Source organism: Oratosquilla oratoria, chromosome 33 (assembly GCF_046742065.1).
Source record: "Oratosquilla oratoria isolate Oo_2021 chromosome 33, ASM4674206v1, whole genome shotgun sequence".
Lineage (NCBI taxonomy): Eukaryota > Metazoa > Arthropoda > Malacostraca > Stomatopoda > Squillidae > Oratosquilla > Oratosquilla oratoria.
In genome coordinates this window covers 37,427,571-37,446,246 of record NC_134809.1, presented here as the reverse complement: position 1 = coordinate 37,446,246, position 18,676 = coordinate 37,427,571, and the positions used below count along the sequence as shown (strand labels likewise).

The 18,676-nt window shown below is 36.9% G+C and overlaps 1 protein-coding gene across 9 annotated transcripts in view; it reads right to left on the bottom strand.

The window, feature by feature from the left end:
• LOC143017841 (tRNA endonuclease ANKZF1-like) overlaps window positions 1–17,391 on the bottom strand; it is a 161,792-nt gene extending 144,401 nt beyond the window's left edge. For 4 of the 9 annotated variants that reach the window (XM_076172778.1, XM_076172779.1, XM_076172785.1 and 1 more), the window contains exons 1-2: window positions 16,784–16,875; window positions 10,426–10,494 (exon numbers count right to left, since the gene is read on the bottom strand). In XM_076172778.1, coding sequence (XP_076028893.1) covers window positions 10,426–10,494; window positions 16,784–16,837 — 123 coding nt within the window. In that variant the 5' untranslated portion in view covers window positions 16,838–16,875. Of the gene's footprint in view, window positions 1–10,425; window positions 10,495–10,609; window positions 10,716–16,783; window positions 16,878–17,110; window positions 17,134–17,240 lie in introns of those variants that run through there. The other 5 variants (XM_076172781.1, XM_076172784.1, XM_076172782.1 and 2 more) reach the window with 5 other exon arrangements.
• Window positions 17,392–18,676: the final 1,285 nt, after the last annotated feature.

Genomic DNA, 18,676 nt, shown 5'->3' with positions numbered 1-18,676 from the left:
CAGTTGTTGTTTGTAGATGACACTGCACTTGTGGCAGGGTTAGAGGAGGGATTAAGGGTGTGAGTGACAGAGTTTGGGAAGGTATGCGACAGGAGAAAGTTGAAGGTAAATGTGGGTAAAAGTAAGGTAATGAGATGTATAAAGGGAGAGGTTGGCAGTGAGTTGGAAGTAAGTCTTAAAGGAGATAGGCTGGAGGAAGTGGATAGCTTTAGGTATTTGGGGTCACATGTGGCAGGAAAGGAGGGAGTAGTGGAGGTAAACTGTAGACTGAGGGAAGTAAATGACTTGGGGGATTAAAAAGTGTTATGAGAAATAGGCATTTGGGAATGGATGCAAAGAGGAGATTGTATGAAGGGGTGATTTTGCTGACAGCGTTGTATGGGGCAGAAACTTGGAATTTAAGAGGCAGAGTGGAAAAGCTTGAACATGTTTGAGATGAAATGTCTGAGAAGTATGGTAGGGGTTACTAGGTTGGATAGAGTGAGTAATGAGGTGAGGAGGAGAGTGGGAGTTGAAAAGGAGATGGCAGATAGGGCTGATGAAAAAGTATTGAGATGATTTGGTCACATGGAAAGAATGAAAGATTATTAAGAGGCGTGGAAGGCAGAGGTGGAGGGAGTGAATTTGTGGGAATGACCAAGGATAAGATGGATGGATGAGGTGAAGGGGGTATTGAGAAAGGGGAATGTCTGTTGAGCATGGGAGGGAGTAGGCAGGAGATAGAGATGAGTGGAGAGTGACTATGTACAGATGATACAGTTATGCGAGGAGGGGAGGAGCAGGGGATGGTGGGGCAGGAAGTGCTCATGTGTGAATGTTATTTTGACACAGACCGAAGGGATACCTCCCCGTCTTCTCTTTTCCTGCATAAGGGGATGGAGAGGGGTGGAGTGTCATCAATTAACCCCTTGCCTGGCAAGAACAAATAAACTCATCTTCACCCAATTTTTCTATTTCGGAGTGCGACAAATAAACTCGTCCAAACATAATGTTTAAAAAACACAGACAAGTATAATCGTTGAATTAGGGCCATTCTCAGCTGTCAACGAGTATACTCTGTGAATCCTATGTCTGGTAGCTGTCACTTCTGCCTTGGGATGAATTTGTTAGTGATAAGGTATCAGTCAAATGAAGCAGACTCATTGCTTTTGAGCACATACACCAATTTTTTTTATTATTATGCCCAGATGTCAAGCTCAGAAGATGAGAATGACTATGAAGCTTCAATTAGAAGCTTGGATACATCAGAGAGTGCAAGTTCATCTAACAAAGGTTATTTTCTCTGAAGTGAAGATGTGGAGGAGGAGGATTTACAACACTGGTGTCATGTGTCGGAACAAAACATGCTTCCTCCACCACCACGCTTCCTATTCACTGGAAATCCTGGATCATCAATTGTAAAATAAGATATAAAAAAGTAAATACGTGTGTAATTTCCCTTTACTTTTGATTCTAATTTTGGGAAAAAGAAAAAAGAAGGAAAAGAAAAAAAAAAAAGGAAGATGAGTTATCTCATTTTTGTCAGAAATAGTATCTTTAAATAAATTTTCAAGTAAAATATTGGTAATAGATAAAAAATAAAATTTATTTCCATAACCACCATAAAAAAAGTCTTAAATTTGTTTTAAAATTAAATGTTTCTTAAAAAAAAAAAAAAAAAAAAAACATATATATATATATATATATATATATATATATATAACGGGTAAGGGTTAAATGAAGCAGCCTTGATGTGGATATACTATATACTGTATATATGTGTATCATACTAACACATAACAAAAATAAATAGAATAAAAATAATTCTTTCCTTAAAGGGAGAGCAATTCCCCATAAGCTTTGCATCACGCTCTCCCTTTTCAACAAGCAATTTTGTAAAAAAAAAATTGTATATATGTATATATAAATTGTATTTTATTTTGTTGAATAAACCTTAACTAACTGTGTCTCACTATATTGCTTCTAACCCAGGGCATTGGACGTGATGCAGGGATGACCTGTCATCCATGAGGAGCCAAGATGAGGGGGGGGGTGACCACCCCCCCACCTCATGGATAGGAATGGAATGTGTATTTACATTGTTGTATCTTATGGGAAGGGGAGCTACGCTTGTGGTGTCCCACCTTTGTATCTTGCAGTGTCTAGTGTGCTCCTTAATTCATGTATAATTTTTGCTCACACTATTGTTTTGTCCAGTTTGTTCCAAGGGTCCACCTCTCTATGTGGAAAACGTTTTTTTTTCGTTTTTTTTTTTTCAGATCTCTTCTATAACTATCCTTTATGAGTTTCTTTCTATGTCCTCTTGTGTTTCTCTTGTCCCAATTTAGTAAGTCCTCTCTATCAAATATTTCCGTGCCTTTCATGATTCTATAGATGGTCAGTAGGTCACCTCTCTCTATTCTTTGTTCCAAAGTCGGTAACTTCAATTTAGCCAGTCTCTCTTCATATGACAAGTTTGAAAGTGCTGGGGCCATTTTCGTGGCTGCTCTCTGGATTCTGGGTGAGAGTAAGTACATACTTTTAACTTGATTACCTCCCTTGAATGCTTTTCTCGGCCAATAGCACTACCACCTAAGCTCGGTAGTCCTTCTACGAGTTTGTGTTGAAATGCTTATATTTTCCAGTTTGATTTCCTTTGCAATATGTTCAATTGTAGTCTTTCTGTTGTTCAGTAACTCCTTTTCAAAATTTCTGCCATTTCTGTGTGTAGTTTTCCTTTTTGGACCACATTTACTATATCTTGAAATTCAAATCTGGCATTTTGTCACATTTTCCAACAAAACTTGCTCTTGACACAGTCTTTTTGGATATTTCTCTGTAAAAATAGTTTCTTTCAATATGGTAATAATATTTTTTGCCCATTTTCATGTATTTTTTTCACTACTGAATAACAAAGACATACCTGACAATTACACCATTTGCATCCAATAACTGTAGAATGCATAATTTTTCACTAATACATAAAAGTTCTGTGAAAGTTGAATAATGTAAGAAACACCATGTTACTGAAGCTCATATTTCTCCTGTCGGTATTTACCTAATTGTATTTTGCAGGAAGGGGAGCTACGCTCATGGTGTCCCGCCTTTGTATTTCGCAGTGTCTAGTTTGCTCTTAAACTCATGAATGGTTTTTGTGCACACTATTTCATTGTCCAGTTTGTTCCAAGTGTCCACCATTCTATGTGGAAAACGGTTTTTCTTCAAATCTCTTCTGTAACTATGTTTTTTTATTTTCTTTCCATGTCCTCTCTATCGAGTATTTCTGTGCCTTTCATGATTCTGTAGATGGTCAGTAGGTCACCTCTCTCTCTTCTTTGCTCCAGAATTGGTAACTCCAGTTTAGCCAATCTCTCCTCAAATGACAAGTTTGCAAGTGGGGGTACCATTTTTGTTGCTGCTCTCTGGATTCTTTCTATTTTCTTTATATTCTTTTTGGTACTGGGTGACCACAATGTCACTGCATATTCTAGTCTAGGCCTTATCAGTGTGACCAATATTTTTTTAATAATTTCTTCATCCAAATATGTAAATGCCACTTTTATTGATCTTAGCAAGTTGTAAGATTATCTGACAATTTTGTTTATCTGTTTGTCATAGGACAAGTTGTTTGAGATAAATACACCCAAATCTTTTTCGGATCTCTCCTTCTTTACCTCTTTGGTTCCAATTTTATACTGTCCTGATATTCTGTTTTTACTTTTTCCAAACTCCATTATGCTACACTTGTTACTACTGAAGTCCACTTCCCATTTCTGACTCCAGTTCCATACCTTATGGTCTTCCTGCAGTGATTCGCAATCCTTTTCAGTTTTTACTTTCCTTAACAGTTTGGCATCATCTGCAAAGAAGCTCATGTAACATTTCACATCATCATCCATGTCATTCACATAAATAGCAAACATTATTGGAGCCAATACAGATCCTTGCGGTACTCCACTGATCACCTCTTTCCAGTCTGAATATTTTTCTATGAGCACTACTCTCATCCTTCTACCAATCAGGAAGTCCTCCATTTTAGAAGGTTCCCTTGTATCCCTCCTATGTTCCAGTTTTTTTTTTTTTTTTTTTAATAATTTTTTGTGTGGTACTTTGTCAAAAGCTTTTTGTAAGTCAAGGAAGGCAGTATCAGCCCATCCATTCCTTTCTTGTACTATGTCTATTAATCTTGAGTAGAAACATATTAAGTTTGTGATGCATGATCTTCCTTGTCTGAACCCAAATTGTCTTGGGTTTATTACATTGTTGTCTTCCAGGTGTTTTACCATCTATTCTTGATGATTTTCTCACAAATTTTGGCTATAGTGCTTGTTAGTGAGACTGGCCTATAGTTAGTTGGTTCTTCCTTGTTTCCTCCTTTATATATTGGTACAATGTTAGCATTTTTCCATTCTTTTGATATTTTTCCTTCTTTGAGTAAGCAATTTATTATGTTATGTATTTTGTCCATTAGTTCTTCTTTGCATTCTTTTAGAATCCAATTTGCAATTCCATCCGGGCCATGTGATTTCCTGACGTCAAGGTTTGATAGGTGTTCTAATTTTTCTTTTTGTGTTATTGTTATCTCACTCATGGGGGGAGATCGCCTTTCATTACCTTCATCCCAATATTGTACTTTCTAGTGAAGACAGATATGAAGTGATTACTCATGACTTCGGCCATTTCTAATTCTTCTGTGTATTCAATACTCCCTTGGCATAGTTTCACCATTTTTTGCTTGTTTATAAGTTTGCCATTCACGTATCAATAGAATAGTTTGGGTTGCTTTTTGCATTTATCTATAATATCCTTTTCAAGGTTCCTTTTTTCCTGTCTTCTCACTTTAACATACTCATTTCTATAGTTTATTTAGACTAGCCATTTTCCAGGTTTTTTATATTTTCTCCATCTCTTCCAAGCTCTGTCCCTTCTGTCTTCTGCCTAACTGCATCTTTTGTTGAATCAGCATTTAATGTACACTCTCTCACTTCTGTCTTGGTACATGCCTATTCACCCATTCATTGTAGTTATCCATCAAGATATTCCATTTCTCTTCCACTTTTGTCTCTTCCATGTAAATTTTTCCCAGTTTGCATTCTGGAAGAATTTCTTTAGTTTTGCAAAGTATATTTTGTTGTACATCAATCTTCCTTTCCTATGCTTTTCATTTCTCTCCATGTATATTTCTTCCTTTAGTTCAGTTTCATAGAGTATATGGTCACTCTTTCCAACTGATGTCATGTAATGGATTTTATCCACAATTTCAGGTTCTGTTGTAAATATTAATTTTAGTTTTGACGCCTCCTCATTATTTTTGTATGTGGTGTTTTCACTGACACACTGAGTCATTGTGTATTCCATGGTCATATCCAGTAGTACATTATCCCACAAATCGTCTCCTCCTCACAGTGTCATGTTTTCCTAACAAATTTCTTTGCAATCGAAGTCCCCCATAATTACCAGATTACCCCCACCCATTAGTATCTCATTTAACCACTTCCATACGGTGACGCCTACGTAGGCGTCATAAGGAGCAAGTGGGTACGTGATGATGACGACGTCGGCGTCTTGATTATATTTATTGTAGTCATACCTGTGTGACCCTCATTCTCTCTAAACTGACTTCATCATATTTTCTATGGTTATCAAAATTCACGGGTGAAAGAGAACGAGCCATTGAGCAGTGACTTTTTTTATAATGCGATTATTATGACACAACATCGCTCCACATCTGGCACTACAAGAGTTGTTCAGTTGACAGCTGGGCATACAACAGCTTTCTCCCTTGCTCCCAGCAATACTAGCACTCCTGCGCTCACACACCCAAGTTCAGTGTTAGCACCTTGCTCATCAGTACAGCATAGTTCCTCTGACTCCTTTTGTGTCTCATATCTAACAAAAAAAAATTTGTCTCACATCTAAAAAAAAAAAATTCACCCCTCCCACACAAGATATTTATCATGAGGAAATTCTATGTCAACTCCTCAACCTCCCAAAAGGGAAAGAAAGGCCATCAATCTTTAACACAAAAATCATGGTGATTAAACAGTATGAAGGAGGAAAGACAGTCAATGGTATTTTAAGTTATCACATTCTACTGTCTAAAATTCAGGAAAAAAAAAAAAAAAAAAAAAAAAAAAAAAAGGAATTTCTGAAGCTGTGAAAGGTTCTGCACCCATGCAATGAAAAGTTATAACAAAGAAACAGATCAGGCCCATCCATGAAATGGATAAATTGCTGAACATTTGGAATGAAGGTCAGATTAAGAAACAAACACCGTGATTCCTTTACACTTTCAGCACTTTTTTGACAGTAACAAAGAAATGCCTAAGTTGTGTTTATGAAAGTGAAGTTGCATTTTTCAGGTGACCAAAGTATCCAGTTTGATATAGTGTATTAACACACAAAATGGAGGAAGGAAAGGGAAAAATGAATCAACAAAGAGAGGATTGGATATGAGCGGAGTCGAGTCACCACATACTCCACTCCCATTTACCAACCAACCCTTCTTCTTTTCTTGGCTTCTCCTGGATAATGGGTTATCCCTGCATCTTGCCCACCACCCTGGGTCTGATGCAATGCAGCAAGACAGAGTACATCCACAGCAAGGCCGTTTCATTTAATCAGCGACCACCCCTCTCTGTCCCCTCAAGCAGAAAGAGATGAGGAGAAATCCCTTTGGGCTGTATCAAAATATTCACACATACTACCTCACCCCCATCCCCCACCCACTCCCCTCCATGAATCACAGCATCATCCCTACACAATCATTCTCCACTCATCCCTATCTTTGGTCTTCTCCCTTCTTCCTTAACTGACATTCCCCTCTTTCCCAATGCCCCATTTACCCCATCCATCTATCTCATTCACTCTTTCCACCTCTGCCTTCCACATCTCTTTTACTAGTCTTTCTTCACACATTTTTTCCATGTGTCCAAACCATCCCAATACTCTTTCATCCACCCTATCTCCCAACTCCCTTTTCACCCCTGTTCTCCTCCTCACCACCTCTTTTCTCACTCTATCCAACCTAGTAACCTATCATACTTCTCAGGCATTTTATCTCAAACACATTTAAACTCTTCCTCTCTTATGTTCCATGTTTTTGCCCCATACAGTGCTGTCGGCACAATCCCTCCTGTATACAATCTCCTCTTAGTACCCATTCCCATATGTCTATTTCTCATTACACCTTTTAATCCCATGAGACATTTACTTGCTTCTCTCAATTTACATTCTACCTCCACTCCTCCCTTTCCTGACACATTTGCCCCCAAATATCTAAAGCTATTCACTTCCTCCAGTCTCTCTCTCTCTTAATACTTGCTTCCAATTTACTGCCATCCTCTCCCCTTACTTTTACCCACATTTATCCTGCTACACACTGCTACAAGTGCAGTGTCGTCAGCAAACAACAGCTGGCTTATCTCCCACTTCTCTCCATTTTCTTTAACCATCTCCAATCCCGACCCATTACCTTTGCATTTACCTCTTGCACCACCCCATCCATGTATAAATTGAACAGCCATGGCAACATGACATATCCCTGGCAAAGACCCACCTTTACTTCACACCACTCACTCTCTCCATTTCTAATTCTAATACAGGCTCTACTATTCTTGTAAAAATGACTGCTCTTAACAGCTCTCCTCCTATCCCATATATCTGCAATACCTCCCACAGTGTCTTCCTTTCATAAGTCTTTTCCATATCCATAAATGCCCAAAAAACATTCTTACCTTTTCCTAAAGGTTTCTCACATATCTGTCTTACCACAAAAATTTGATCCACACAACCCCTACCTGTCCTAAACTCACACTGTTCCTCACCAATTAATCCCCTGTTCCTCTCCTAATCCTCTCAATCAAAACCTTCCCATAAGCCTTCCCAACTACACTCAACAAACTGATTCCTCTGAAAATACTACAATCACACTTGTCTCATTTTCCCTTCCAAAGTAGAACTACACAGGCTCTTCTCCAGTCCTCTGGCACTCTACCCTCTTTTAGACAAACATTAAACAACCTCACCAGCCAGTTCACCATCACTGTACCTCCCTTTTTTAGACACTCCACATGACACCCATCCAAATCATGTGCCTTGTTGTGATAACCGTGCATGCTTGTGGCACTGTACAATTTGTCATGCACTGTACGTGTAAGTAGATTGTGAAATACATGCTTTCCCCTTTTGTATATAAGTACTATGAAATTGGTTTATATCAATCTATTGAAATTATTGTATTGATTGCATTTCCATGTGCCCATTTTGTGAAGGATTTATGCAGTCGTGTATGCTTCCTGCCAACTCAGACTGCATACAGAAACATCACTATTTCTAGTTTGCCTTTGAAATGTACATGTATTTTGTTGTAGTGCTTTAAATAATAAAATTAATACATTATTTTCCCTTGTTAATATACTTTTATTAGCCACCTGCATACAGCCTTACCTGCTCTCATCATTCTAATAACTGCTTTCACCTTATATTTTCTTATTCTTCTCCATTTTCCTCATTCATCACGGTCATTTTCTTAGTGCTTCCCACTGCAACTACCTTTCCCTCCCTACCCTCCTTCACATTTAGCAACTCCCTAAAACACTCTGCCCCTCTTCCTCTTACTGCCGTCTCTTCTATTATCATCTCTTCATCTGCACCTTTTACCTTTCCTTCTCTATTTGATTTGCCTCCCCTTCCTCTCTTAATTTCCCTCCAAAACATCTTATTACTTTCAAAATTTTGTCATACTCTTACCCCACTTCACATCTGCTCTCCTTCTTACCTCCTTTATCTTATGCTTTACTTCTTTTTTCTTTGTACTTCTCATATGATTCTCTCATCCTATTTTGCAACCAATCTGTGAATGCTTGTTTCTTCTCTCCTACAACCTTCTTTGCTTCATCTTCCCACCACTCACTACCTTTCCTTCTATTTCCTCCCATCCCCCTTGTTCCACACATCATCTTTGTACACCTTGTGACTCCCTCCTTGAAATATCCTCATTCCTCCTCCACTCCTTGTTCTACTTTGTCCTTTACTCCCTCCAATTTTCTCTAAACTTCTTCTTGTACTTTTCCTTTTCTTCCTCATTTAACCAGTTTACTCTAAGCACCTCCCCACCTTCTGTCCTTTTCCTCTTTCTCTATCCTCCACTCTCAATTTACCTTCCATCACCCCTACCCAGTTTTTAGTTCCTCCTTGATGACAGGATATATATATGTGAGCTAATTTTAGATAAGGCCGAGTTATGACCATATAGACTTACAACCAGTTGGTTGGAACCAACTGCGGTCATACTAATTCCCAACAACTCCAATAATATTTTTAATTAATACATACAAAGGGGGTAGCCAAAAAGAAAAAGGCATAGAAATCACTCCCACCCATTTCATTTCCCATATATTCCACTCCCCTTCACCCTCCTCCCCCCCTCCTATCTTGGCACCTCCTGGATGACGGGTCATCCCTGCATCCTGTCCACTGCCCTGGGTCAGAAGCAGTGTCGCAAGACAGCACATCCACAGCAAGGCCGCTTCATAAATTCGGCGACCCCCCCTCTCCGTCTTCTCATGCAGGAAAGGAGAAGACGGGGGAGAAATCCCTTTGGGCTGCATCAAATTTTTTCTCATACATACTTCCTCACCCCCCATCCCCCACCAACTCCCCCTCGTGCATCACAGTCTCATCTATACACAACCCTTCTCCATTCACCCCTATCTTCTGTCCTCTCCCATCCTTCCTCTACAGACATTCCTCTCTTTTGTAAAGCCCCTTTCACCCCATCCATCCATCTCATCCTAGGACGCCCCCTCATATTCACTCCTTCCACCTCCGCCTTCCACACTTCTTTTACTAATCTTTCTTCACTCATTCTTTCCATGTGTCCAAACCAACCATTTAAATTAATATTGGCATAAATAAATTATTTGTGCTATATTCAACTGTCTCTATAATTTTTAAAGCTTTTGGCCACATCTATATTGAGATAACCAAGATGTGATACACTTACCTGTGTGAACCCAGACTCTTCAGGCCTCTACAACTTTAGCAATGTGAATAAACATGTATCAGCAACAGATGGGCAAGCACCCTACTTGGCACACTGAGCAGTGTAATACTGCAGTAGTTGTTGCAGTCCTGCTGGTCCATTTTCCCTTTCCAGTTAGAGATGCCCAGACCCTTTTTCCAATCAGGGAGAATTATACTAGACTGCCAGACAGCAGACAGTACTGCATGCAACCTGCATGCAGATCATATCCTCACCTCCAGCTTTCAGCAACCCCCACTGATGTTGCAGATGCCAGCTGCCTTACCAGCCTTCAATTTACAGCCTCTCTAACCTCTGTTAGATGATTCTTTTAGACATTCATCCCACAGAACCATCATTGGCAGGTGTTTATCATTGGTCTTACTTCAACTAAACCTTTCCAAATGTAATTTTCTACTTACTTGTTCCTTATTCCAAATACTCCTTTTGTCTGCCATTTCTTCTCCACTAACTGGTCTTCTCAAGGGATACTGCAGCAGAGAACATAAAATATTTTACAATTACTAACAGAGCATAGTGTATGACTTTTTATGAAGATAAAATATACACAATAATTCAGCTTAACATAAAATATACTGAAGCTACCTTCACACTCTATTAACTGAGGGGTGGTCAGTTCCAAGATTTTTTTTTTTAATTACAGCCATAGTATGCCTTTCATAACCAAGACTTTGTGATATACTAGTCAAATCCACTACAGAAATGGAATCTGCATTTTTCCCACAATTTTGAATTTTTACATATCAATTTTTAAATTTCTATCTCCTGTAATAATTGTTCAAAACTTCATCACATTTAAATTTCTCTCTTCTGCCTATTTAAATTCCAAGTCTGCTCAATTTAAAGTCAGACACAATCATCACTTCATATAATCTTCTCTTTTATTACATCCCTTGATATCTATTTCTTATGAAACTTTTCAATCACCCACAACATTTACTTGCTTTCCTCACTCTATAATTAACCAACACTCCTTCATTCCTCACTACACATGACTCTAAACACTTTAATTTATCCACTTCCTCTAAACTCCCCCCTTTAAGATCTACCTCCAACTTACTGCCATCTTCACCCCTTGTGCATCTCAACACGTTTTACCCAAATTTATGCTGAACTTCCTCCTGTCACATATTTTCTCAAAATTTGTCACTAAATGCCATAGACTCTCCTCTAAGCAAGCCACAGGCACAGAAAGAGAAGACACAAAGAGACAAAGCTAAGGGGAAAAAAAAAAAATTGAAAAGAATGGAGGCTAAAAGAAAGAAGTTCTATTGGAGAGTCTTAGACACAAAGCTGAGAAAATGGTATGCACAGGTAAGCGAAACGAAAGAAACAGAAAACGAGATGGAGATGGAAAAAAATAAAAGTGGCTTATACTAACATAGATTGATCTCAGGATTAAATTAACTAAATGATTACCAGTCAGATGAAAAACAGATATACTGGGAATTGCAGGGACAAAATTAAGGGGTCCATTACCACCAAATAGTGTTGGACATGGATTATATAATCATTGGATTAAAAATAGAGACAAGAAATTGGGCAGAGGAGTCATGTTGTTGGCCAAGAAATACTTAAATGTGATGAAGGTTACAGAGGGTATAAACAGTGCAGAAACGATCAAGATAAAAACTGAAGAGAGCGACATGAAAAGTAGAAAGTTTGTAGTGATTTAAGTGCCTCCAAAAACAGGCTCTTGGAAAGAGGGCGAGCATTCAAAAATGTTAGAAGATACAAGGCATTTATTAAATGAGATGCTGAAGGGTGGAGGTAACCTGGTACTTATGGGAGATTTTAACTACTATGTTGGGAAGAGATGACAGTGAACGGTGAAGATCTATGGGGAAATGTATTACTTGAGATGACTATAGAACATACATTGATACAATGGGTAAAAGAAAATACCAGATATAGAAGTAATGGAGAACAGTCTAGACTTAATATTTACAACAGAACCTGAAAGTGTGGATAAAATTAAATACAAAACACCATTTGGGAAGAGTGATCACTTATTAATAGAATTTGAAATAAAGGAGAAATTATAGAGAGAAATGAGAAATACAGAAAAGGAAGACTGATGTACAACAAAATGGGCTTTGGGAAACTTAAGAAATTCTTTCAAAATCCAAATTAGGAAAAATTCTACATTAAAGAGACACAAGTGCAAGAGAAATGGATGACTTTGATGGAAACTTATGATGAAGGAGTGGATAAATATGTACCAAGACAGAAACAGGAAAAGGTGTATAATAAGTGCTGGTTCAACAGAAGATGCAGTGCGGCAAAAGATAGAGGAAATAAAGCTTGGAAAAGATGGAAAAAAAAATGGAAAGTGACAAAAAAATGAATATGTACAAGTATGAGGAAAAAAGAAACCACAAAAAAGACACCATAGATGAAAGTAAATATCAACCTAAGCTATTCTATAGATATGCAAATGGTAAACTTAAAAATAAACAGGAAATGGTGAAACTACGTTAAGGAAATAAAAGTACACAGAAGAATTAGAAATGGCTGAAGTCATGAACAATCACTTCAAATCAGTTTTCACTTCAGAAAAAGTACAGCATTGGGATGATGGGAACAAAGTTCAATCTCCCCATGAGGGAAATAAAAATAACACAAAAAGAAATAATGAATCAATTAACAAACCCTGATGTTAGGAAATCACATGGTCCAGATGGAATAGCAAACTGGATACTAAAAGAATGTAAAGAAGAATGAATAGAAAAAATATATAACATAATAAGTTCCTCACTCAAAGATGGAAAAATACCAAATGACTAGGAAAATGCCAATATTGTTCCTATATATATAGGAGGAAACAAAGATCCAACAAATTACAGACCAATTTCCCTTCCAAGCACTGTAGCCAAAATTTGTGAAAAGGTTATTAAGAATAGATGGATAAAGCATCTGGAATAAAACAATATAATAAATCCAAGACAATTTGTATTCAGATAGGGAAGATCGTGTGTCACAAATTTAATCTGTTTCTACTCAAGACTAATAGATATAATATAAGGGATGAATGGGCTGATTGTGCTTTCCTAGACTTACAAAAAACCTTCAACAAAGTGCCACATAAAAAATTATTTAAAAAAATGGAAAACATAGGGACACAAGGATGGAGGACTTCTTGCATGGAAGGAAAATGCGGGTAGTGCTAAGAGAAAAGAGTTCAGCTTGGAAGGTGATTAGTGGTGTTCCACAAGGATCAGTATTACCTCCAATAATGTTTCCTATTCATGTGAATGACATGGATGAAGATGTGGAATGTTACATGAGCTTCTTTGCAGACAACACTTAATGCTGAGGAAAATGAATACTGAAACTGATTGTGAATCACTGCAGAGATCTGAACAAGGTTTGGAAATGGAGTTAGAAGTGGGAAGTAGTAGACTTCAACATCAAGAAAAGCATAATGGAATTTGGAGAAAGTAAAAAAAGAATATCATGACAATATAAAATCGCAACAAAGGAAGTAAAGAAAATGGAATCTAAAAAAGACCTGGGAGTAATCATCACAAATGTTATATCTCCTGATAAACAGATCAACAAAATTGTCGGAGAATCCTACGACTTGCTAAGATCAATAAAGGTGGCTTTTACATACTTAGACAAAGAAATGGTGAAGAAAATACTAGTCACACTGATAAGGCCTAGACTGGGGTATGCTCTGATACTATGGCCACCCTGTACCAAAAAGAATATAAAGAAAAATTAAAGAATCCAGAGAGCAACTATGAAGATGGCCCCATCACTTTCAAACCTGTCATACGAAGAGATCATCAAAACTGAATTTACTGACTCTGAAACAAAGAAGAGAAAGAGGTGACCTGCTGGCCATTTACAGAATCATGAAAGGCACAGAAGTCCTTGATAGAGAGGACTTACTAAATTGGGATAAGAGAAATACATGGGGACATGAAAAGAAACTCAAAAAGGACAGCTATAGAGGAGACCTGGAAAAAATAAAAATTAATACAGAGTGGTGGATCTCTGGAACATATTGGATGACACAATAGTGTGTGCAAAAACTATACACGAATTTAAGAGCAAACTGGACACCGCGAGATACAAAGACAGGACACCACAAGCATAGCTCCCTTTCCTGTAAGATACAACTAGGTAAATACACAACTGGCTCACCTCCCACTTACTTCAAGTCTCTCTAATCATCTCCAATCTTCTGCCTATGATCCTCACATTTCCTCCCACACCACCCCATCCATGTAAACACTGAACACTCATGGTGACACAACACGATGCAACCCTAACTTTTCAAACCACACACTCTCACCATTCCCAACCCTAACAAAAGCTCTACCATTCATGTAAAAACTTGTATATAAAAAAAAAAAAAAAAAAAAAAAAAAAAAAAAAAAAAAAAAAAAAAAAAAAAATACAAATATCTTTCCCAAACTCATACTATTCCTCCCCAATTATTCTGTTTCTTTCCTAATCCTCTCAATTGTCCCTAGACAACAATAAAATCTATCTTCTAAGTGACTTATGCTCCTGACTACAGGCTGTTGCCAATTTCCTGGAGGGTGTGGATCTTCTACAAGAGGGACCAGGGGACACAGATTAATCCTCTCAATTAACACTCTCCCTTAAGTCTTTCCAACTACATTAAACAAATTAATCTCTTTGAAACTACTACATTCACATTGCCCCACTTTTCCTTTGTAAAGTAGAACTATGTAAGCACTCCTGTTCTTTAGCACATCATCCTTAGTCACACATTAACATCATTAGTCAGATAATTGTTCCTCTCTTTGTCAGACACTCCATATGACACCCATCCAACCAAGGAAGAAACAATTTGCAATTACTTTTTCAAGAATCTTTGACAGAAACATCAGATCAGATACTGGTCTAAAGAACTTTAAACACTGGGAATCTTGTTTACCCTTAACAAATTTCACACTTGCCCTTTTTTCACTCTTAGGAAAAATATTCTAATGAATGCTTGCATTAACCATATCAGTCAAAGTCTTTAATAAATCACTAAAATTCTCACTTCTCTTGATATCACTCATGGGTAATGGGTCATTAGCACAATATGTGAATTTCACTCTGTGATATATTTTACTATATTCACATCTACTTGCTGGAAACATAACTTGATTTCAGGAACTGCATACTACACAACAGGCCCGACTCTCACCGACATTAAAATTCCTGATCACATCTTCAGTTTTCTTTTCAAAGAAATCAAGAAACATATTTGCCAATTCAGCATCAGCAAATCCATCAGACAACCTCGTAACCTTTTTATTTCCAGTCAGTATACAGTTTGTTAATGTTTAATCCTGTCTCCAACACCTTATTTCTATAGTATTCCCTTTTTCTTTTCATCACCAGACTGTTTTCTATGTTCTTTGCTACTTGATATGCTCTCCTCGCCTCCTCATTTTGACATCTACACCATTTTTTTCTTTTTTTGTCCCAAGTATTTCAGCATTAAACCAAAGTGCATGATCCTTTACCACTATTTCCTTCTTAACTAAAGTGCACATGCTATTATACTCTTCTCCTGTAATCTTGTTATATGACAAAACATAACATGTTACACATTGTCCAGATTCCACTAACCGGTCACATATTTTACCTTTTTCTTCAGAAATTTTCTGTGTGACAGAATTCACTAATAGTTTTGGTTGAAAATTCCTCTTCAGTCAAAACGTAATCCTTTCCTTAGATACTGGCTTTCAAATGTGTAATTTCAAAAGTTATAAGTTTATGCACAAGCATGAACACACACTTCTGAACAAGATTATAATTACAGCCACTAAAAACAAGATCTAATATGTGATCACCTTCAGAAGTCACCTCATTCACTTTGTTGTTAAGGATAAACAAGGACATCATCTCTGTAAATGCTGTGATGAAGAATTTTCAACATCTTCAAAACATATATTAATAATAATAATAATAATAACAATATTAATCTATTTTGTATTGAATCAATATTAAATATACATGAAGTGCAGATAAAGAAGAGAACATATAATGATAGTTAAAAATAACAATTACAAATGCCGAGGATAACACAAAAAGCATGTAAGCTTATTTCTATTGTGGTCTTCAATAGACTGATTTTCTACACTAAGTTACACAGACAACATATGATTATGTAGGGGTTAAGGGGACCAGATAGTCATAAGTGATACCAATCAGTACACATATCATATGACACATACATACATATATCAAGGCTTTTTCCCCCTTACAAGGGGGGTAGCCAAAAAGAAAAAGGCACAAAATCATTCCCATCCTTTCCATCCCATATGACACATAAACATTATTATAGATTTGTTAATACTATTCAATGTTTGTAACATATAGGATATTAAAGTCTCTGCAGATAAACACCAGTGATATATGTATATATGTACACATCTATAAATTGAATTTTTTATAAACTATAAAGTCAACACATAGTCTAGATGATAGTAACATATATAGTTATCAATGAGAAACAACAATAAGAGTATACAATCCATAATATATAACATGATAATTAGTTAAACTGGGTCCCCCACAGTCTATAAAGTACCAGGTATATTGGGTTTTACCATATACCACCACACAGAGTGAAAGATATATCATATAAGCAAGATTGAGAGAATACAAAGGGCAACAGCCTAACTGGTCTCCAGCCTGGCAGAAAAAACATACGAGGAAAGACTATTTACTATACTATTAGCACTTGGTCTGCAAACTTAGAAAGATCATAGGTGATATGATTACAGTATTCAGGTCACTAATGGGGATAGATTGCACTGACAGTAGAGGTATCTTCATAAGGATGAGAGCTTTCAGAGATCATAGGAACAAACTAACTACTAAGAGAGACCGTATGGCATATGTCATATGACGATGTCTAATCATGTGAAAAGTAGTTTCATGGCATATTTATATACTTAGTACTAATATAGATCATTAGATGCATAAACACTTAGAATGAATTAGGTGATATAGCTTAAGCTCGAACAATACATGAATTCACTTCTAAATATAATTGGAAATCAAAGGTATATATTAAGTTGGAACTGTACATAAACACGGAGTTCGAACCTTTTAATTCAGAAAATGATCGAAGACTCAAGATTTCGGATTTAACAATTCGGGTGCTGAATAACGCCCCCCTACGAGCATTAATCTTTTATGACAGTAAACAATCAATATAAGTTGATGTCTTACTAACCTTTTATTCAAATTTGACACGTGTGTAATTACAATTTGTTTAAACTATCAGTACGTAATTTTGTAATACTTTAGTCTCAGACAGAACCAATCACTCGTAAAGTGACAACATGGTAGAGACTTCTGGAGGACTTTTTATATTACTGATTTGGAGGTCATTTCAAATATTATAGAAAAGGAGGAGCAAATATAATTTTATATCAAAATTATATTTTCAATGTAAAGTTTAATATACTTAAAGAACCGTGGTTGCGTATCAATAAAATTCATAAAATTCTCAGAACTATTCTAATGGTACAACGGTTACATCCATGGCCGGCCGTACTTTAGCAGGGGAAGTGGAAGGTAAATTAAATAAGTTGTTTTAAGGTGATTCCAAAGATTTTATATTCTAGGCGATAACTGTAACAATGATACACATGAATCTGCTGATCATACACGCTTTCTTTTTATTGTGAAAAATTGCACGTAATAAAAATAGAGATTCAACAGTGGACGCGGCGTCTTGTTGGGAAGGGAAGGCCACGGCGCCAAGGTTCAATAGGGCACGGACCACGCGGATTTCTCATGGGTGCAAATTATGTAGACCGGGAAAACAACAAAACGAGTTGTAAGAGACCATAAATTGACACTGGTAAAAAGTGTGTCAAACTGATGGACATGCAGGTTAACATAAGGTAATGGGTTTGTCACATATTTCCAGTCAAAAATTGGGTGTACTTGTATTGACTTTAGTAACAATACATTTGATGCCAGGTATTCTTCAAACTTATACTTTTGGTAATTTGTACTCTCATTGAAAAATGGAAGTACCCTGAACTGTCAGGCCTCGTTTATTTAATTACAAGTTTCCATATCGATGTCTCATAGTTATATTCATGTTAGTATCTGTGAGTAATACACAATTATTGGAAATATTTTAGTCCTTCAAATTACATGCAATCTTGGATTATATTTCCAATAAACTGTGAGCATGAAAACAGTCTTGGATACAGTACCCAGTATCTTATTGTAAGTAGAAAATGGTAGCAAATAAATTAGAAGAACCTCAGTTTTATGGCAAAGTAAACAAATTGCTATAAACTAATAAAGGGTGGAGTAAATGTATTCAAAGGGCACCAGGCACAAGATGTCATTTACCAGAATATCAGAGACAGCTTGCCAAAAATATAAAAGTATTTTTTCAGTTGGGCTCAGGAATCCTGGAGGTTTCATCCAGATTAATTTCTGCCCCCGCATCTCTGGGGGCCAGCACTTTGTTGAAACCAACCAAACAGGAGTGAAATCTGCTGAAAATAAGCAAAACCAGCTAATATATAACCATGAAATATGTTTAGCTCTTAATATAAATTTTACTAAGGTTTTTTAAGCCTAATTTTCTTGGTTTATGAGGTATTGACCAGTTCTGTGATACCCACCAAACTGGATAAAACCCAC